Consider the following 22,619-nt stretch of genomic DNA (forward strand, 5'->3'; position numbering starts at 1 on the left):
AAAATTATTGTGGTGATAGGGTGACATGCAAACAGTAGCCTCATACAATATTTATATTATTTAGTGGGTGGTTTTACCTTTAAGTCAAAGTGCGCAATTTTGCGGGTGTGCAGATAATTCACGCCTTCTAGTATCTGTTTGATGAACCTGGTAGCCTCTTCTTCACTCAATGACTCTTTCTGAGCCAGGAAATCAAAGAGTTCTCCTCCTGAAACGCTAACCAGACAGCATACAAAATTACTTAGATCAAAGAACAGGTTAAAGACCACCATTCACCAGATTGAGCATGTTAAACTGGCCACATTATGGAAGAGAGACTGCAGAGCTGAAAAAAATGTTTTTTTAATTTCTCAGAGATTAGCTTGGAAGGTAACTATGGTCATTTAAACTGAGTTAAATGGGCATTAGCAGAGATTCCTCACTGCACTGGGGGTGCGGGAGGATGGGGGGGGAGAACATGCCTCCAGAAAGTGTCAGACCTGACTTTCTCTGTGTCATTACATCATTATATGTTACACACAGAGTCTTGCTCTCCTCACTTATCTCAACTACTGTGATTACAAGAGGGGGAGTGAAGCAAAGCAGAGCTATGTGTCATTACAAATGTTTCTGGCAGCAAAATTATTAGAAAATGGAAAAAAAAGATGACTGTCAATCTCCCTCAGTCTGGGGCTCCATGCAAGATTTGGAGGCTAAGGATTAGTGATGGGTGAACCCCCAGATGTTCGGGATGTGCGGGCTCGCCCAAGTTTTTTGTAAAGTTCAAGTTCAGGGCTGGACATGAAACAAACTTGCGTCCGAACCCCGAACTCGGACTTTACATATATGGACAAAGAGAATTCCAAAAAGCATTATTATATGGGATGGGCAGGGCCGGCGTTAGGGGCAGGCAGCTGCCTAGGGCCCCTGCTCCCAGAGGGGCCCCCAGCTAGCGGCGCTATGGGGCCCCTGTGAGGCAGGGAGGCCCACCTGCCATCAGCACCGACTCCACCGCCGCCACAGCTACATTGAACTATACCGGCGTCTGCCGGTACAGTTCAAAGCAATGATGGAGGAGAGAGTGTCGACCGACGCTCCCTCTCCTATCATTCCCCGCTCTACCTCTAACACTGCGGGTGCACGATAACGTTCGCGCACTCACTGTGTGCCAGGCAGTGCAGCCACTGAGACAGGAACAGGGAGCAGCGCGGGCATGAGGAGAGATGAGGAGTGTGTTTTTTCTGACTATAAGGCCGGGGACACACTTAACGTATAAAAAAACGGTCCGTTTTTCACGGCCGAGAATCGCACAAATGTTTCAAAAACAGTGATCCGTGTGCAGTGCGAGGATGCGATTTCCTCGCATCAAATGATCCGTCTGACATCCGTATGGCATCCGTATGCCGAGATTTTCTCGCTAGCTTGCAAAACCGACATCTAATGGATTTATGTGCTCAAATGTTCGGGAAAACATATATACAGTATATATATATATATATATATATATGTAATTGAGACACACATATATATATTCTGTATTTATATTTAATTCAGCGCGATATCTGTGAAAAGCCGGTAATTCAATTGCCGGCTTTGCATTTCTCCTGCCTAAACCCGACAGGATATGAGACATGGTTTTCATACAGTAAACCATCTCATATCCCCCTTTTTTTTGCATATTCCACACTACTAATGTTAGTAGTGTGTATGTGCAAAATTTCAGCGCTGTAGCTGCTAAAATAAAGGGTTAAATTGCTGAAAAAATTGGCGTGGGCTCCCGCGCAATTTTCTCCACCAGAATGGTAAAGCCAGTGACTGAGGGCAGATATTAATAGCCAGGAGAGGGTCCATGGTTATTGGCCCCCCCGTGGCTAAAAACATCTGCCCCCAGCCACCCCAGAAAAGGCACATCTGGAAGATGCGCCTATTCTGGCACTTGGCCACTCTCTTCCCACTCCCTGTAGCGGTGGGATATGGGGTAATGAAGGGTTAATGCCACCTTGCTATTGTAAGGTGACATTAAGCCAGATTAATAATGGAGAGGCGTCAATTATGACACCTATCCATTATTAATCCAATTGTTTGAAAGGGTTAAAAAACACACACACATGATTTAAAAGTATTTTAATGAAATAAACACAGCGGTTGTTTTAATAATTTATTGCTCTCTCAATCCATTTGCAGGCCCTCGCTTGGCAAAATAATAAACGCACAAGATACATACCTTCAGATGACCTATCACGTCCAACGAGGTAATCCATCTGAAGGGGTTAACTAATATTACAGGCACGAGCTGCGATAAACCACTCGCTCATGCCTGTAATCCCCCGGGTGCTGAAAGGAAAGCAGAGTGATCTATACTTACATTCAGTCGCGGTGATGCGCCCCTGCTGGATGTTCTCATGAACTGCAGCCTGGGAACTTTTTCCCACGCTCCAGGTCATATGAGGACATCCACCAGGGGGCGCATCACCGCGACTGAAGGAAATGTAGGTCAATGACCTACATTTCCTTCATTTGCCGGGGAATTACAAGCACGAGCACAGCTGCTTTTGCAGGGCTCCTGCTTGTAAATAATTTTAACCCCTTCAGATGGATTACCTCGTGGGACGTGACGGGTCAGCAGAAGGTATGTATCTTGTGCGTTTATTATTTTGCCAAGCGAGGGCCTGCAAATGGATTGAGAGAACAATAAAATACTAAAACAACCTGTGTGTTTCTTTCATTAAAATAATTTTTAATAATGTGTGTGTGTGTGTGTTTTTTAACCCTTTCAGACAATTGGATTAATAATGGATAGGTGTCATCATTGACGCCTCTCCATTATTAATCTGGCTTAATGTCACCTTACAATAGCAAGGTGACATTAACCCTTCATTACCCCATATCCCACCGCTACACGGGAGTGGGAAGAGAGTGGCCAAGTGCCAGAATAGGCGTATCTTCCAGATGTGCCTTTTCTGGGGTGGCTGGGGGCAGATGTTTTTAGCCACGGGGGGGGCCAATAACCATGGACACTCTCCTGGCTATTAATATCTGCCCTCATTCACTGGCTTTACCATTCTGGAAGAGAAAATTGCGCGGGAGCCCACGCCAATTTTTTTCCGCCATTTAAACCTTTATTTGAGCAGCTACAGCGGCCAAATTTTGCACATACACACTACTAACATTAGTAGTGTGGAATATGCAAAAAAAAGGGGGATATGAGATGGTTTACTGTATGTAAACCATGTCTCATATCATGTCGGGTTTGTGAAGGAGAAATGCAAAGCCGGCAATTGAATTACCGGCTTTTCTATAGAACACCGCTGCGTATTTCTCGCAATGCACACGCATGGTCCGTGTGTAATCCGATTTTTTCTCGCACCCATAGACTTGCATTGGCGAGTCTCGGACGAGATACGCTGACAATCGCAGCCTGCTGCGAGTTCCCTCGGATCTGAAATACGGTGGAGAAAATATCGGATGATGGGAGCTGGACCATAGATTAACATTGGGCCGAGTGCTATGCGATTTTTTATCGCATAGCACTCGTCCGTATTACAGTCTAGTGTGACCCCGGCCTATCAGTGAGTACTGGACTGTGGGGCCATTCTCAGGGGGGGGGGGATACGGGCTGTGCTATATACTATGCGTGCTGTGCTATATACTATGCAGGCTGTGCTATATACTGTGCGGGCTGTGCTATATACTGTGCGGGCTGTGCTATATACTGTGCGGGCTGTGCTATATACTGTGCGGGCTGTGCTATATACTGTGCGGGCTGTGCTATATATTATGTGGGCTGTGCTATATACTATGTGGGCTGTGCAATATACTATGAGGTTGTGTTATATACTATGCGGGCTGTGCTATATACTATGGGGGGTATATTATATTCTATTGGGGAGGCTGTAAAATTAAAAAGGGAAGTTAATAATAAACATTAGAATTTTACATAACCTGTCCAGTGATGCATCCTCCCATTCCGCTGTCTCCCAACCGCATCTCCTTCCGGGGCCGCTCATTAACTGCCAGCAGTATTCACTGCACTTGACAGTCTTCGACTTTTTCCGGCAGTGTTCGTGCGGTGACGTCACCGCACAAACACTGCCGGAAAAAGCCGAAGACTGCCGAGTGCAGTGAATACCGGGAGAAGGTAATGAGTGGCCCCGGAAGCAGATGCGGACGGGAAACAGCGGGACGGGAGGACGCGTCACTGGACAGGTAATTATAATTATAATGTTCATTATTAATTTTCTGTTGTTTTTTTACAGCCCGAACTGGACCCAAACTGTAACACGGGTTTCCCATGGAAACCCATGTTCGGGACCGCGTGACCGAACACTATGTGAACTTTACAGTTCGGGTTCGCCCATCCCTAGTAAGGATAATTCTGAGAAACATCAGAAATCAGCCCTGAACTACATGGGAGGTCCTGGACAATGACCTGAAGAGAGGTGGGACCACAGTCTCGAACATTACCATTAGTAACACACTACGGCATCATGGATTAAAATCCTGCAGGGCATGCAAGGTCTTGCTGCTCTCCCCAGTACATGTCCAGGCCTCTTGGAAGTTAGCCAATGACCATCTGGATGTTCCAGAAGAGGAATGGGAGAAGGTCATGTGGTCAGATGAAACCAAAATTTTTGGTCTCAATCAGGGCCGGACTGGGACTAAAATTCAGCCCTGGCATTTGAAGTTACACAGGCCCACTTGTCACATGGTGACTGTATAATATCTTTGTACACTTGTAGGCAGGGCCGGTTTTAGGCAAAGTGGGGCCCTAGGCAAAGTTTAAAATGGGTCCCCAAATGCTAACATATTGCACATCACACAGAAGCCTTTCTGTTGTATTTACGTGCGCTGAGTTCAGGCCGCTAAATGAGTTTGATCGACAATACTGAAGTTGTTCAACGCTTGTTTCCCGGCCTCTTTCCACCAGCTGAGGAATAATGATGAGACAGAACGATCACTAATAGATCACCATACAGTATCATGTTTTCAGCAGCACATCTACAGTTTACACTGGCAATGTGCTGCTGACAACAAGGCTTTTTGTTCCAGCAAAAACAATCCGAATATGCAGCATTTTACTTGTTTAGTAAAATACACCCCATAGTCCTCCATATATTATAATGTGCTCCATAGTCCTCCATATAGTATAATACACTCCCTATAGTCCTCCATATATTAAAATACACTGCTCAGTCCTCCACATAGTATAATACACTCCTCATAGTCCTCCATATAGCATAATACAATCCTCATAGTCCTCCATATAGCATAATACAATCCTCATAGTGCTCCATATAGTATAATGCACCGCCACAGTCATCCATGTAGTACAATTCACTTCCCATAGTATAATGCACCCCATAGTTCTTCATATAGTATAACGTATTCCCCATAGTCCTCGATACAGTATAATGCAGCCCACATATAGTATAATGCAGCCACCCCAGAGTATAATGCAGCCACCCCAGAGTATAATGCAGCCACCCCAGAGTATAATGCAGCCACCCCAGAGTATAATGCAGCCACCCCACAGAGTATAATGCAGCCACCCCAGAGTATGTAACCCCCATAGAATATAATACAGCCCACCTCCCCATAATATATAATGTAGCCCCCCATAGAATATAATGCAGCCCCCCATAGTATATAACGCAGCCTCCCCCATAGAATATAATATACCCCCACAATAGTATATAACACAGCCACATAGTACATAACATGGCCTCCCCCATAGAATATAATATACTCCCCATAGTATATAGCAAAGCCCGCATATTATATAGCACAAACCGCATAGTATACAGCACAGCCTGCATACTATAGCACAGCTCGCGTAGTAGATAACACAGCCCACACAGCAGTATTCAGCACAGACCACACAGTAGTATACAGCACAGACCACGCAGTTGTATACAGCACAGCCCACGTAGAAGTATACAGCACAGTCCACACAGTAGTATACAGCACAGCCCACAGAGTAATATATACAGCACAGCCCACAAAGTAATATATACAGCACAGCCCACAAAGTAATATATACAGCACAGCCCACAGAGAACTATATACAGCACAGCCCACAGAGAACTATATACAGCACAGCCCACAGAGAACTATATAAAGCCCAGCCCAGAGTACTATATACAGCACAGCCCAGAGTACTATATAAAGCACAGCCCAGAGAGTACTATATACAGCACAGCCCAGAGAGTACTATATACAGCACAGCCCACAGAGAACTATATACAGCACAGCCCACAGAGAACTATATAAAGCACAGCCCAGAGTACTATATACAGCACAGCCCAGAGAGTACTATATACAGCACAGCCCAGAGAGTACTATATACAGCACAGCCCAGAGAGTACTATATACAGCACAGCCCAGAGAGTACTATATACAGCACAGCCCAGAGAGTACTATATACAGCACAGCCCACAGAGTACTATATACAGCACAGCCCACAGAGTACTATATACAGCACAGCCCACAGAGTACTATACACAGCACAGCCCACAGAGTACTGTATACAGCACAGCCCACAGAGTACTATATACAGCACAGCCCACAGAGTACTATATACAGCACAGCCCACAGAGTACTATATACAGCACAGCCCACAGAGAACTATATACAGCACACAGTAGTATACAGCACAGAGCACAGCCCACAGAGAACTATATACAGCCCACAGTAGTATACAGCACAGAGCACAGCCCACAGAGAACTATATACAGCACAGAGCACAGCCCACAGAGAACTATATACAGCCCACAGTAGCATACAGCACAGAGCACAGCCCACAGATAACTATATACAGCCCACAGTAGTATACAGCACAGCCCACAGAGAACTATATACAGCACAGAGCACAGCCCACAGAGAACTATATACAGCCCACAGTAGCATACAGCACAGAGCACAGCCCACAGATAACTATATACAGCCCACAGTAGTATACAGCACAGAGCACAGCCCACAGAGAACTATATACAGCACAGAGCACAGCCCACAGAGAACTATATACAGCCCACAGTAGCATACAGCACAGAGCACAGCCCACAGATAACTATATACAGCCCACAGTAGTATACAGCACAGAGCACAGCCCACAGAGAGCTATATACAGCCCACAGTAGTATACAGCACAGAGCACAGCCCACAGAGAACTATATACAGCCCACAGCAGTATACAGCACAGAGCACAGCCCACAGAGAACTATATACAGCCCACAGCAGTATACAGCACAGAGCACAGCCCACAGAGAACTATATATAGCACAGAGCACACAGTAGTATACAGCACAGAGCACAGCCCACAGAGAGCTATATACAGCCCACAGCAGTATACAGCACAGAGCACAGCCCACAGAGAACTATATACAGCCCACAGCAGTATACAGCACAGAGCACAGCCCACAGAGAACTATATATAGCACAGAGCACACAGTAGTATACAGCACAGAGCACAGCCCACAGAGAGCTATATACAGCCCACAGCAGTATACAGCACAGAGCACAGCCCACAGAGAACTATATATAGCACAGAGCACACAGTAGTATACAGCACAGAGCACAGCCCACAGAGAGCTATATACAGCCCACAGCAGTATACAGCACAGAGCACAGCCCACAGAGAACTATATACAGCCCACAGTAGTATACAGCACAGAGCACAGCCCACAGAGAGCTATATACAGCCCACAGTAGTATACAGCACAGAGCACAGCCCACAGAGAACTATATACAGCCCACAGCAGTATACAGCACAGAGCACAGCCCACAGAGAACTATATACAGCCCACAGCAGTATACAGCACAGAGCACAGCCCACAGAGAACTATATACAGCCCACAGCAGTATACAGCACAGAGCACAGCCCACAGAGAACTATATATAGCACAGAGCACACAGTAGTATACAGCACAGAGCACAGCCCACAGAGAGCTATATACAGCCCACAGCAGTATACAGCACAGAGCACAGCCCACAGAGAACTATATACAGCCCACAGCAGTATACAGCACAGAGCACAGCCCACAGAGAACTATATATAGCACAGAGCACACAGTAGTATACAGCACAGAGCACAGCCCACAGAGAGCTATATACAGCCCACAGCAGTATACAGCACAGAGCACAGCCCACAGAGAACTATATATAGCACAGAGCACACAGTAGTATACAGCACAGAGCACAGCCCACAGAGAGCTATATACAGCCCACAGCAGTATACAGCACAGAGCACAGCCCACAGAGAACTATATACAGCCCACAGCAGTATACAGCACAGAGCACAGCCCACAGAGAACTATATATAGCACAGAGCACACAGTAGTATACAGCACAGAGCACAGCCCACAGAGAGCTATATACAGCCCACAGCAGTATACAGCACAGAGCACAGCCCACAGAGAACTATATATAGCACAGAGCACACAGTAGTATACAGCACAGAGCACAGCCCACAGAGAGCTATATACAGCCCACAGCAGTATACAGCACAGAGCACAGCCCACAGAGAACTATATACAGCCCACAGTAGTATACAGCACAGAGCACAGCCCACAGAGAACTATATATAGCACAGAGCACACAGTAGTATACAGCACAGAGCACAGCCCACAGAGAGCTATATACAGCCCACAGCAGTATACAGCACAGAGCACAGCCCACAGAGAGCTATATACAGCCCACAGTAGTATACAGCACAGAGCACAGCCCACAGAGTACTATATATAGCACAGAGCACACAGTAGTATACAGCACAGAGCACAGCCCACAGAGAACTATATACAGCCCACAGCAGTATACAGCACAGAGCACAGCCCACAGAGAACTATATACAGCCCACAGTAGTATACAGCACAGAGCACAGCCCACAGAGAACTATATATAGCACAGAGCACACAGTAGTATACAGCACAGAGCACAGCCCACAGAGAACTATATACAGCCCACAGTAGTATACAGCACAGAGCACAGCCCACAGAGAACTATATACAGCCCACATCTCTTCTCTTCCTCCCCTCACCTCCTGCGAGAATGGCCCCACAGTCCAGAAAAAAAAAAAACTCTCCTCACCTCTCCTCGTGCCCAGCGTTGCTTCCTGGTTCCTGCTCCTGTCTCAGCAGCTGCAGTCTGCCCGGGACACAGCAGGTGCGCGATCATATGACATCATCGCGCACCCGCAGTGTCAGAGGCAGAGCGGGGAATGATGGGAGAGGAGCGTCTGTAGACGCTCTCTCCTCCATCATTGCATTCAACTGTACCGGCGTCTATACGCCGGTATAGTTGAATGCGGGGGCGGCGGATTGAGCGGCCCACCACTGGCACCGGCCCTTCTGGCATTTGCCAGAAGTGCCCTATGGCCAGTCCGGCCCTGGTCTCAATTCCATTCGCCATGTTTGGAGGAATGAGTAGAATCCCAAGAACACAGAGAAGCATAGCGGGGAAACATCATACTTTGGGTTGCTTTTTTGCAAAGGGGACAGGACGACTTCACCGTATTGAAGGGAGGATGGATGGGGTTGTATATCGCAAGATTTTGGCCATCAACCTCCTTCCCTCAAAGAGCAATGAAGATAGGTCATGGCTGCATCTTCCAGCATGACAATGACCCGAAACACATAGCCAGGGCAGCTAAGGAGTGGCTCCATTAGAAGCATTTCAAGGTCCTGGAGTGGCCTAGCCAGTCTCCAGATCTAAACTCAACAGAAAAACTTTGGAGGGAGATAAAACACAATGTTGCCCAGTGACAGCCCCGAAACCTGAAAGATCTGGAGAAGATCTGTAAGGAGGAGTGGGCCAAAAACCCTGTTGCAGTGTGTGCAAACTTGGTCAAGAACTACAGGAAAAGTCTGACCTCTGTAATTGCAAACAAAGGTTTCTGCACCAAATATTAACCCCTTTCTGCCATCGGACGGAATAGTACATTCGATGGCAGAACCCCCGCTTTCATGCGGGCTCCGGCGGTGAGCCCGCATCAAAGCCGGGACATGTCAGCTGTTTTCAACAGCTAACATGTGCCCCCAATAGGCATGGGTGGAATTGCGATCCGCCCGCGCCTATTAACTAGTTAAATGCCCCAGTCAACCTCTGACAGCGGCATTTAACAAGTGCTTCCGGCCATCCGGCCAGAAATGCATGCACCGGTGACCCCCGTCACATGATCGGGGGTCATCAGTGCGTTGGCATAACAACCACAGGTCTCCTGCAGACCTCTATGGTTGTTGATGCCTGATTGCTATGAGCACCATCCTGTGGTCGGTGCTCATAGCAATGCTGCAATTCTACAACATAGGGGCGATCTGAGCATCACCTCTATGTAGCAAACGCGATCGATTTGTGGCAGCTTCTAGCCTCCCATGGAGGCTATTGAAGCATGCCAGAATTAAAAAAAAAAAGTTTTTAAAAATATGAACAAATAAAAATATATAAAAGTTTAAATCACCCCCCTGTTAGGGGTCGAGTTCCCGCCACTGCACAGGGGGAATCTCGAGCCATGTCTGCTGCGGTCTCCCATTCTGCATCAGCCGCAGTGGAGCCTGCTCAGCGGAGACGTCGGTTCCAATGTCTCGCTCAGCCTGATACTGTGCAAAGGGTTACTGCTGCCTTTCCAGGCTCTGCTTTTGTAGCCAGCACTGGTCAGCGGGGAGCAGACTTTTCTGGGACTAAGTCCTGCTTTGCACACACTGAGCATGCCCACGGGAGGACCTCTCATTGGAGGTCGAGGGTCATACGCTCAGGTCCTGTAGCAGCTCCAATTGGACCACTAGGAAGGTCCTTGTCTGCTGCAGCTATATAAGGTTCGGCCATGTGCTAGTATCAACCTATGTTATGAGCTTTGCTACTTGGTGGTCATGTCTGCATGTGGTCAGGGTTGGCTGAAATAAGCCCCTAGAATACCGGCATCTCTGGTGAGGAGTTTTGTATGCTTGGATTCAGGGCCCAGCTGAAATAAGCCCCTAGAATACCGGCACCTCCGTTGAGTAGCTGTTTGTGTGCTATGCTGTCTGCATGACCACTCTTTGCTTTGCTCAGTTAGGTAGCTGTGATCCTCTGTGAGGTTAACAGGGCACAGCGTTTTTATATCTTTGCGATTCTGTGAAGTTAACAGAGTTCGCTTATACCGCCATATAGTGCCACCAATTACTTTGCAGCAGATATCTCTGCATGGTGGACCTCGGGCTGCAAAAGCACCTTGTTGTTTCCTTCCTATACCGCTAGCCCTAACACCCCCTTTCGCCCCATTCAAAATAAAACAATAAAAAAAATCAAATCTACACATATTTGGTATAGCCGAGTTCAGAATCGCCCGATCTATCAAAAAGGATTACCCTGATTGCTAAACGGCGTAGTGAGAAAAAAAGTAAAAACGCCAGAATTACTTTTTTTGGTCGCCGCGACATTGGATTAATATGCAATAACGGGTGATCAAAAGAACGTATCTGCACTAAAATGGGATCATTAAAAAAGTCAGCTTGGCACGCAAAAAATAAGTCCTCACTGAACCCCAGATCATGAAAAATGGAGACGGTACGGGTATCAGAAAATTGCGCATTTTTTTTCTTTTTTTTAGCAAAGTTTGGAATTTTTTTTCACCACTTAGATAAAAAAAGAACCTAGACATGTTTGGTGTCTATGAACTTGTAATGACCTGGAGAATCATAATGGCGGTCAGTTTTTGCATTTCAGTGAACCTATCAAAAAAGCCAAACAGCAAACAAGTTTGGGATTGCACTTTTTTTTGCAATTTCACCGCACTTGGAATTTTTTTCCCGTTTTCTAGTACATGACGTGGTAACACCAATGGTGTCGTTCAAAAGTACAATTTGTTCCGCAAAGAAAAAGCCCTCACATGGCCATATTGACGGAAAAATAAAAAAGTTATGGCTGTGGGCTGGAGGGGAGCGAAAAACAAAAACGCAAAACCGGAAAAAGCGTCGGTCATTAAGGGGTTAAGTTCTGTTTTTCTATTGTATCAAATGCTTATTACATGCAATAAAATGGAAATTACTTATGTAAAAATCATACAATGTGATTTTCTGGATTTACAATAAAAATTACAGACCTCTCCATTCTTTGTAGGTGGGAAAACTTGTAAAATCAGCAGTGTATCAAATACTTAATTTCCTCACTGTATCATTCTTGCATACATGTAATGGAGGTCATAACCACTTTGCCTACTATTTGGAATTCTATACAATTGATATTCATTGTACCTATCCTGCAATGTTATAGGCACCGAAGCAGTGAGAGAACAGGGATAGGTTGACAATGGGCCTGTATATTTTGCCCAAAGGGGGCTGAGTGGGGACATCATACTATGCCTTAAGGGCCTGTCTGGGTACATCATACTGTGCCCTAAAGGGCCTGTGTGTAAACATTGTACTCTGCCCTAATGGGCCTGTGTTTGGGACATCACACTGTGCCCTATGGGGCCTGCGTGGCGTCATCAAACTGTCTCTTAAGGGGACTGTATGAGGACATCATACCGACAGCGAAAGGCTGCTTGTGTACATCAAACTGTGAAGGGGGCTTTGTGGGCATCTCATACTGCATTGGAGGCTCTGTGGTGACATGCTGTGTGAGGGGATTTGTGGCAACTCCATACTGTGTTGGTAGCTTTGTGAGGATATTATAATATGTGATGGGACATCATATTGTGTGAGGGGGTTTGTTGGGACATCATACTGCAAAGTGACATTGTAAGGAGGTGATGGAGACCCTCAGTGCTCCCTTTCTCCTAGGTGCTGTTCCTGTGCACTTTATGCGGTACCCTGATAGTGTACCCACATGTTTTACTATGTAAAGTTCCCTTTAAATTGTCTATGTGTTTTGCACTATACTGTGTCTGTAATGCCTTCATGGTGTACCACTGTAATGTATTATGTTTGAGGTTAGGGTAAGGATAGGGTTAAGTGAATGGGATGGGCTAACAATCTCTACTGAATGTATATGTGGCTGTACAGTACTACTTAGCCATACGGAGAGACTCAGGAGGGACGGAGCGCTATTTGCCGCCTGGATCGCAGAATTTCCTAGAATAGTTTGCGGACTCCATACAGAGCCCCCAGGTGCTAGAAGAGCAGAATCAACCCTCAAGTGACCCCATTTTGGAAATTATAACCCTTTAGGAATTTATCTACAGATGTAGTGACGATTTTGACTCCATGGGCATTTTCCAGAAACAAGCATCAGTGGATGTTGCTGAGTGGAAATTGCAAACTCCCATTGTAGTGACCAGTTCGCTGTAGTGACCAGTACGTTATGTCCATCTCATGCTTCTAGAGACATGTACCTGTAAGTTAGGCGGGTTCTCATCACTACAGAAATGCCAAACATGTGAGCACTAAATGTGGTTTAGGCACATTGAGGCTTAGAAGGGAGGGGGGCATTTGGATTTCGGAGTGGAGAATTTGCTGAATTTCTTTTGGGGGGCGAGCAGCCATTTAGCTTTTCCAGAGCCTTTGTGCTACCAGTAATGTGGAAGCCCCCGATATTTCCATCAACAGATGACAGACCTGAGTGGGGTATTGCTTTTTTGTGGATTGAGTTGAAGCTTTTAGCTTTTATTGAGAACATTTTACATAACGTTTGGGATCACATTTATCTGGCGCTCTACGCTAAGCACTTACTTTGGGATTTCCATCTAAATCTAAATCTCTGAGTGACGTGATTCAGATGAAACCCCCGAGGGTTCCATTCACTATAACGAGGTAGCAGAGTTACACTGGACTCTGTATGGCCTCTGTTCCGCGGTGTCCTTTTAAGAAGGGCACAAAACTGTGTCCGACAGCACTTTTATGCAATCCTAAAAAGATGGACACCGCCTGATCTCAGGTCAGACGGTGTCCACAGTGCCTCTGTGGCACCCCAGGAGTTCGGGTACCACAGTAGTGCTGCCTTCCTCTCGGGTAGGGTAGTGCTATGCCTGGAGATAAGTGAGTTTCCCTTTGACAGGTTATCACTCACACAACACCTTCCAAATCCAGGCCAGGAGGGGGAGCTCAAAACCCTGTTTTAGGGCAGTTTCCCTGAATAAAGATCCTGGTTTGGAGGAGGAGCTAGTTCAGTCTGTACAGAGTCTGTGAGCGAAGACAGACAGGAAGGGAGCAGAGTGGAGATACAGGACTCCAGGAGGCCATGAGAAGGCCTCCAGGGAGTCAGTGCGCAGAGAATCCGGGTACCGGGAGCCCGAGGCTTTTGTTGAACTATAAGACACAGAGCAGAACCGGAGGGCAGAGGATTACATGGACTTTGCCCATAATCACCTGTGATACAGCAGCACCTTGGAGACTGGAGTCTCTGTGAAAAGATCCCAGTAAGCACGGCTCAAGCTGCCTAACATACATGTGCAGCGCCCCAGAGTCCTGGTCGTTGCAGTACTGTGGCTCCGCCACTATGGGGAGCTATGGTACGTCTGATTGCACTAAAGGAGTTTCTCTGACCAGGTAACACCTCACTACACTTCACACTCCGGCCACCAGGGGGGGTGGTCCTATCTAGTAGGCCACTCCTCACACTCTGGTAAAACTGGGGGTTGGACAGGAAGACAGGGAGAAGTAGCTGGGAAGAGCTAGTGAGAGGACCTGTCAGGGATGGGATCCTGGCAGACTCCTCAGAGCAGAACTAACCAGTGCACAACGGGAATACAGTAAAGAGGAATTAGGACCAGAAGGAGTCGTGCTGTTAGACCGAGGCAACATCCTTCTGAGGCGCAAACAGTCGGTGGCCGGAACGCCGAGCAAGTAAGAGACTTTAAGTACTACTGCAAACCACGGCAGGACAGCCAATTAAAGGTTGGCTGTCTCACTTAACACCTAAGCAGACAACGGAGGCAGCTGTGGGAGAGGGGCGACTCTAGGGTCCCGGAAGAACTCCAGGCCTACCCCGTCATACGGGTGCGTCCTACCATATCATCTGGGGGACGGAGAGAACGAACATCAGAGACAGACAGAAGCAGTTGTGAGGACTACCCCGGGAGCTCAGCAGGGAAGGACTACAACACACAGCGCTAGAAGGTAGACACTGATTCCCACCTGTAAAGAGAACTCCTGATGTGCCTTTGGACCGGCCGGTCTCTGACAGCCCTGTTGACAGCACTCTGGACTGAGGACTCTAAAACCTTCAGTAAAGAGGTAAAGAGACTGCAACCTGGTGTCCTCATTATTTACCACTACAGCACCACCACCACCATCATCCATCATACTTATTTACTGTACGCCCCTCGGCAGGGTCACGGACCGGGCCTAGCCACCGTGACAACCCCAGAGCAGAGACTCAGAGGCCCGGTACCGGGTACCCCTCGGCCCTGCGGCAGTGGGGGCGCTACAACTTGGTGTCACGAACAGGATCTACTTAAGCCTGAAGAATCAGGTCATGTGTGCCTTGGAACTGTGATTTATTGTGCTTGGACTGTGTACTGCCATTTACCGCCAAAATCCGCCATTGCCGCGCACGGAGGGAGGAGCCTTAGCTTCGTGGGCGGAACCGGCCAAAAGAAGCGCGGAACGGAAAGCGTGGTAAGGCGCCAATCCCGGAAGAGGAACTCCGACCTCCAGCAGGTTAGTGGGAGGAAGGGACAGCCATGTCCGAGTCGGGAGGAGAGGAGGTGGCGGCCGCAGCCGCGGACGCAGGGGCAGCTCCGGTCCCCGCAGCGAGCGAAGCCGTGGCCCTAATACCACCACCGGTAGCCGCAGAACCCGCTGTTCCCCTCAGCCAGTCGGACACTGCCGCTAACACAAAAGCCATAATGCCCTTCTCTATGCCGTACCTGCCCGGAGCGGCCTGGCTCCCACGATACTCTGGGGAGTCGCATACATTCACTGACTTTAAGGAAGGGCTCTGCAGCCTGCTCGAGTTCTATCCCCTGACAGAGCCTCAGAAGGTTCATATGGTAACCGGCCAACTCTTTGGGGCGGCTCTGAGAGAATTGAAGTCCTGGCCTGCCGAGGATAAGGGAACTGCACAACAGATATTTGCAAAGCTTAAAGCCACCTTCGATACTCGCACTGCTACAGAAATTAAACTGACTTTCTATGGATGCAAACAGAGACCGCAGGATAGCTTACGGGACTATGCCCTTAATCTCCAGGAGGCGATGCGGGCCATTAAGCAGAGTGACCCCGGCAGCATGCAGGATGAGGATAAAATCCTGAAGGAGCGGTTCATTGAGGGGCTCCTGTGCAGTCACCAGCGGGGCCAATTGCACTTCCTGGCCATGCAAAATCCAGACTTGACTTTTGCTCAATTCAAAGATAAAGCTATCCAGGCATTGCAGGAGCAACAGCCCAGCCGTGCAACACCTCCCCGGCGTCCCGCTCTCACATACCACCAGGAGGTGGCGTCGGATGCCCCAGTCGCCGCCGAGGCCGATGCCCAGAGCCTAGAGGACGACTCCCCTGCAGGACTTCGCCTCCAGATGCAGGAGCTAACCAAGAGCGTTGCTGCCCTGACCTGGATGGTGCAGTCCCTACAGGAGGCCCCCAAGGAGAAGATCCGGTTGGCCTCCAGACCAGAGGATGTCCCTTGGATGCGACAGAGGAGGACTCCGCCGACCAGAGGCCGGAACGACGATCGCTTCCACCCGGACGGACGACCCATCTGCCGCCGCTGTCACCAGGTGGGCCACCTTGCAAGGTACTGTCCTTTAAACGAGCAACCCCTGGGGCAAAGGGCCAACCCCCAGGAGTAGGACGGTCAGGCCCGCAGCATTGGAGAACCAAGTACATTGGAGGACGACCAGTTCTCCCTGTAGTGGTTGATGGAATCCCATTGAACGCTTTGCTGGACACCGGTTCTCAGGTGACGACTATACCTTACGTGCTTTATAAACGGTATTGGGAGGACACCGATATTACTCGTGGCCCTGACGATGATTTCACCATAATAGCCAGTAATGGTCAGCCGTTGCCACAAGTGGGGTATAAGGAGGTCACCATCAAGGTGGGGCGGGTGGAATTGAAAGCCCAAGGGATTGTGATTGTTGATATTGATCGTCGAGAATGTAATCCCATGATGACTCTTGGTACTAATGTTATAGAAAATTGTCTTGCAGAAGTTATTGTTTTGTTGCAACAGGTGGCGGAAACCGCTGGCCACAGTGAGCAACGTGCCCTGCAGAAGGAAATCAGAGCTCTGATGCAGAGACAGCAGGTAGAGCTGACTGGGGGTGAGATTGGTCGTGTCACTGTGAGTGATTCAAACCCCATCGCGATACCCCCCAGGAGTGAAATGTTAATATAGTGAAGGGCAGCCATAGGCCTCAGGGGTAAGGACTACCAGGCCTTGGTAGAACCCGTATATTCAGACAATAGGCCTACTGTTCTGACAGCCCGGGGGGTGGTCGAAGTCCGCCGGGGGAGAGTGCCCGTACGTGTCCTCAATTGTGGGGAGGAAGAGGTTCACCTCACCAAGTATACCACGCTCGCCAAACTGTTCACTGTCAATAATAGTGTGATACAGACACCATCAAACGTGGCGGAGAACAAAGGTTCTGCAGAGCACTCGAAAGACTTGTGTCGGGAATTGCATGTGGGCACTGACTCTACCCCATCCCATCAAAAAAGGGGGCCTACAGAGTGGTACACGAGTACGAGCAGGTATTCAGCAAACACCCCTTAGATTTTGGGCAGGTGAAAGGGATCCAATATCATATCCCCACGGGAGATCACCGACCCATAAAAGAGAGATATCGCCCTGTACCCCCAGCTCATTATCAGTGTGCCAAGGACATGTTGCGGGAAATGAAGGAGGCTGGGGTGGTGAGAGACAGCTGTAGCCCCTGGGCAGCTCCGTTAGTCCTTGTTAAAAAGAAAGATGGTACAATGAGGATGTGTGTTGATTATAGGCAGTTGAATCGCATTACACATAAAGACGCATACCCACTGCCCAGGATAGAGGAGTCTCTGGCTGCCTTAAAATCTGCTAACTACTTCTCTACCTTAGATCTCACCAGTGGGTACTGGCAGGTTCCTGTGGCAGAGGCGGACAAAGAGAAGACAGCCTTCACGACCCCAATGGGTCTCTGCGAATTCAACTACATGCCCTTCGGATTGTGCAATGCTCCCGGGACGTTCCAGAGGATGATGGAGTGCTGCCTGGGACACATGAACTTTGAAACCGTGCTGCTGTATTTGGATGATGTCATTATCTTCTCTAAGACCTACGAAGACCATTTGAAGCACCTGGCCAAGGTGTTTGAAGCCCTGTCCAACTTCGGCTTAAAGGTGAAACCGTCCAAGTGTCATCTGCTCAAACCTAAAGTGCAGTACCTGGGCCATGTGGTGAGCGCTGAAGGAGTGGCCCCAGACCCCGACAAGGTCACAGTGAACAAGGACTGGCCAAAGCCTAGTGACCTCCACGAAGTCCGGCAGTTCCTCGGGTTGGTAGGCTACTACCGGAGGTTCATTAAGGACTTCACCAAGAAGGCCGCACCCTTGCAAAACCTGTTGGTGGGCCAACCAAAGAAGACCAAGGGGAGGAACACCCCCTTTGATTGGAACGAGGAGCTGGAAGAATCCTTCACCTGTTTGAAGTCGGCACTGACGGGAGAAGAGGTACTGGCTTACCCCGAATACGATCAACCGTTTGTGCTGTACACAGATGCCAGCAATGTGGGATTAGGAGCCGTGCTGTCCCAGGTCCAGAAAGGCAAAGAAAGGGTGATCGCTTACGCCAGCAGGAAACTCCGTCCCACGGAAAGGAACCCTGACAACTACAGTTCCTTTAAGCTGGAATTCCTTGCCATCGTCTGGGCAGTGACAGAGAGGTTCAAACACTACCTGGCCTCCGCGAAATTCACCGTCTTTACGGATAACAATCCACTAACGCATCTGGATACTGCCAAACTCGGGGCCTTGGAACAGCGATGGATGGCCCGGCTGTCCAACTACGATTTCACCATCAAGTACCGGGCAGGACACAAGAATGCCGATGCCTTGTCCCGAATGCCCAATTTGCCAGAAACGGGAGAAGACCCGGAGGCACTTGAAGAGGTGGAGCTGCCTGCATTCCATCGCCCCAAAGCCACTCAGAACTCTCATCATGTGAAGAACAGGCACAGGAACCAACCAGATGCCACGCTGAATCCCCTGCCTCATCACGGGTGGGCAGAAACCCAGGATGGTGACCCCGCGGTCCGTCGGGTGAAAGAGCTCTTGACGCAGGCAGGGTTGCATCCCGGCCCAGATGATCCACAAGAAACCCAACAGCTGTGGAAGGGGAGAAGCAAACTGTTTATCCATGATGGCAAGCTGTGCAGGAGGAGCATCGACCCACGTACTCATGAATTGGTGTGGCAGATAGTGGTGCCAAGGCGAGATGCGCCCATGGTTCTGGGAGCCTACCATGATGGAGCCGGACACTTCGGATGGAGGAAGCTAGAAAGGCTACTCCGAGGGAGGTTCTATTGGATTGGCATGAAGAGAACCATTGAGAAGTGGTGTCGGGAGTGTGGTCCATGTAGTCTGCGCAGGAAGGACCGTGACAGTCAACGGGCTCCCCTGCGGCCTATCATCACCAAACGGCCGCTCGAACTGGTCGCGCTGGATCATGTGAAGCTGACACCTAGCCGGTCGGGCTATATCTACGCCCTTACCATCGTGGACCACTACTCCAGGTTTTTGGTGGTTGTACCGGTCAAGGATCTAACGGCCAGGACTGCCGCCAGGGCCTTCCAGCAGCACTTTTGTAGGCCCCATGGCTACCCAGAGAAGGTACTGACCGATCAGGGACCTGCATTCGAAGCAGAAGTGTTCCAAGAATTCTGCCAACTGTACGGGTGTAAGAAGATCAGAACCACACCGTACCATCCTCAAACCAACGGGATGTGCGAGAAGATGAACCAAGTGGTAATCGATTTATTGAAGACCTTGCCTGTGGAGGAACGGAACCTGTGGCCGATAAAGTTGCCTGACTTGGTGGATATGTACAATCACATCCCAGTAAATTCCACCAACTGTACTCCAGCGTACCTGATGCGAGGAAGATCTAGTCGGTTACCCGTTGATCTGGACATGGGGGTCCTAGTACCCGAAGATACCTCGCCGGATGCAGATTGGGATGCAGAAAGGCAGCGAAGGTACCGCGAAGTACTGGAGTGTGTAGAAAGAAGTCTCGCCCAGGCTAGGCAGAAACAAGAAAGGGACTACAACCAACACGCTCCTGCGATTCCCCTGTCACCTGGTGAGCAAGTACTTAAATGAAAGAGGAGATTACACAAGCTCGATGACCAATGGGAAGCGGAACCGTATACCATCCTGCCATCCGATTTCGACAACACGAAGGTCTGTCTCATCAGCAAGGACAGAGGGGAGACCTCGACAGCGGTATCCAGGGATCACCTTAAGGTCTGCCACGATAAGTTTAGAGAGAGGGACACGGCCCCAGAAATCTCCCCGTCGGTGGAAAAGGAGAAGATGATCCATACCGTCCTTGGTGACTTTCCCCAGTCCTGGACTCAGATAAATCAAGCCATCGTGGTACCTGTTCTAATGTTTCAACAGCCGGACCCACCAGAAACAATGGTGGTACCAGATCATCCGGTCCCGCAACCTCAACAAGCCTTACCTGAAGATGCCATGCCAACCGTTGAACCGGCAAATCCTCCCTCTGCTATCGGTGAATCTGCTGTACCCACTGTTGATAGCAGCAGCTCTGAGAGCCCCAACCTGCCAGTGCTACCCAGACTCACTAGAAGTGTAGCTAGAAGACAGTGCACTACACCAGCGGTAGCAAGCATAGCGGGCCCTGTTAGGCCAATAGCAACCCCTGCTGTTATGGTTCTCAATGGCAAGAGAACATAGCCCAGCATACATAGGAACTAGCTCTTGGAAGGATGGAAACTTAAACTGACCATGAACTAAACCTGCCGCACAACTAACAGTAGCCGGGTAGCGTAGCCTGCGTTTTATCCCTAGACGCCCAGCGCCGGCCGGAGGACTAACTAATCCTGGCAGAGGAAAATATAGTCCTGGCTCACCTCTAGAGAAATTTCCCCGAAAGGCAGACAGAGGCCCCCACATATATTGGCGGTGATTTAAGATGAAAATGACAAACGTAGTATGAAAATAGGTTTAGCAAAATCGAGGTCCGCTTACTAGATAGCAGGAAGACAGAAAGGGTACTTTCATGGTCAGCTGAAAACCCTATCAATACACCATCCTGAAATTACTTTAAGACTCTAGTATTAACTCATAACATCAGAGTGGCAATTTCAGATCACAAGAGCTTTCCAGACACAGAAACGAAACTGCAGCTGTGAACTGGAACAAAATGCAAAAAACAAACAAGGACAAAAGTCCGACTTAGCTGGAAGTTGTCTGGTAGCAGGAACATGCACAGAAAGGCTTCTGATTACAATGTTGACCGGCATGGAAGTGACAGAGGAGCAAGGTTAAATAGCGACTCCCACATCCTGATGGGAACAGGTGAACAGAGGGGATGATGCACACAAGTTCAATTCCACCAGTGGCCACCGGGGGAGCCCAAAATCCAATTTCACAACAGTACCCCCCCCTCAAGGAGGGGGCACCGAACCCTCACCAGAACCACCAGGGCGATCAGGATGAGCCCTATGAAAGGCACGGACCAGATCGGAGGCATGAACATCAGAGGCAGTCACCCAAGAATTATCCTCCTGACCGTATCCCTTCCATTTGACCAGATACTGGAGTTTCCGTCTGGAAACACGGGAGTCCAAGATTTTTTCCACAACGTACTCCAACTCGCCCTCAACCAACACCGGAGCAGGAGGCTCAACGGAAGGCACAACCGGTACCTCATACCTGCGCAACAATGACCGATGAAAAACATTATGAATAGAAAAAGATGCAGGGAGGTCCAAACGGAAGGACACAGGGTTAAGAATCTCCAATATCTTGTACGGGCCGATGAACCGAGGCTTAAACTTAGGAGAAGAAACCCTCATAGGGACAAAACGAGAAGACAACCACACCAAGTCCCCGACACAAAGCCGAGGACCAACCCGACGCCGGCGGTTGGCAAAAAGCTGAGTCTTCTCCTGGGACAACTTCAAATTGTCCACCACCTGCCCCCAAATCTGATGCAACCTCTCCACCACAGCATCCACTCCAGGACAATCCGAAGATTCCACCTGACCGGAGGAAAATCGAGGATGAAACCCCGAATTACAGAAAAAAGGAGACACCAAGGTGGCAGAGCTGGCCCGATTATTGAGGGCAAACTCCGCTAAAGGCAAAAAAGCAACCCAATCATCCTGATCTGCAGACACAAAACACCTCAAATATGTCTCCAAAGTCTGATTCGTCCGCTCGGTCTGGCCATTAGTCTGAGGATGGAAAGCAGACGAGAAAGACAAATCTATGCCCATCCTAGCACAGAATGCCCGCCAAAATCTAGACACGAATTGGGTTCCTCTGTCAGAAACGATATTCTCCGGAATACCATGCAAACGAACCACATTTTGAAAAAACAGAGGAACCAACTCGGAAGAAGAAGGCAACTTAGGCAGGGGAACCAAATGGACCATCTTAGAGAAACGATCACACACCACCCAGATGACAGACATCTTCTGAGAAACAGGAAGATCCGAAATAAAATCCATCGAGATGTGCGTCCAAGGCCTCTTCGGGATAGGCAAGGGCAACAACAATCCA

The 22,619-nt window shown here is 48.8% G+C and overlaps 1 protein-coding gene across 2 annotated transcripts in view; it reads right to left on the minus strand.

The window, feature by feature from the left end:
- Positions 1-22,619, minus strand: part of DAPK2 (death associated protein kinase 2) — a 104,473-nt gene that overhangs the window by 10,913 nt on the left and 70,941 nt on the right. For both annotated transcript variants that reach the window (XM_077264206.1, XM_077264207.1), the window contains exon 4: positions 78-216. In XM_077264206.1, the coding sequence (XP_077120321.1) occupies positions 78-216 (139 nt within the window). The remainder of the gene's footprint in view (positions 1-77; positions 217-22,619) is intronic.

This window comes from Ranitomeya variabilis, chromosome 5, assembly GCF_051348905.1.
Source record: "Ranitomeya variabilis isolate aRanVar5 chromosome 5, aRanVar5.hap1, whole genome shotgun sequence".
NCBI classification, from domain to species: domain Eukaryota; kingdom Metazoa; phylum Chordata; class Amphibia; order Anura; family Dendrobatidae; genus Ranitomeya; species Ranitomeya variabilis.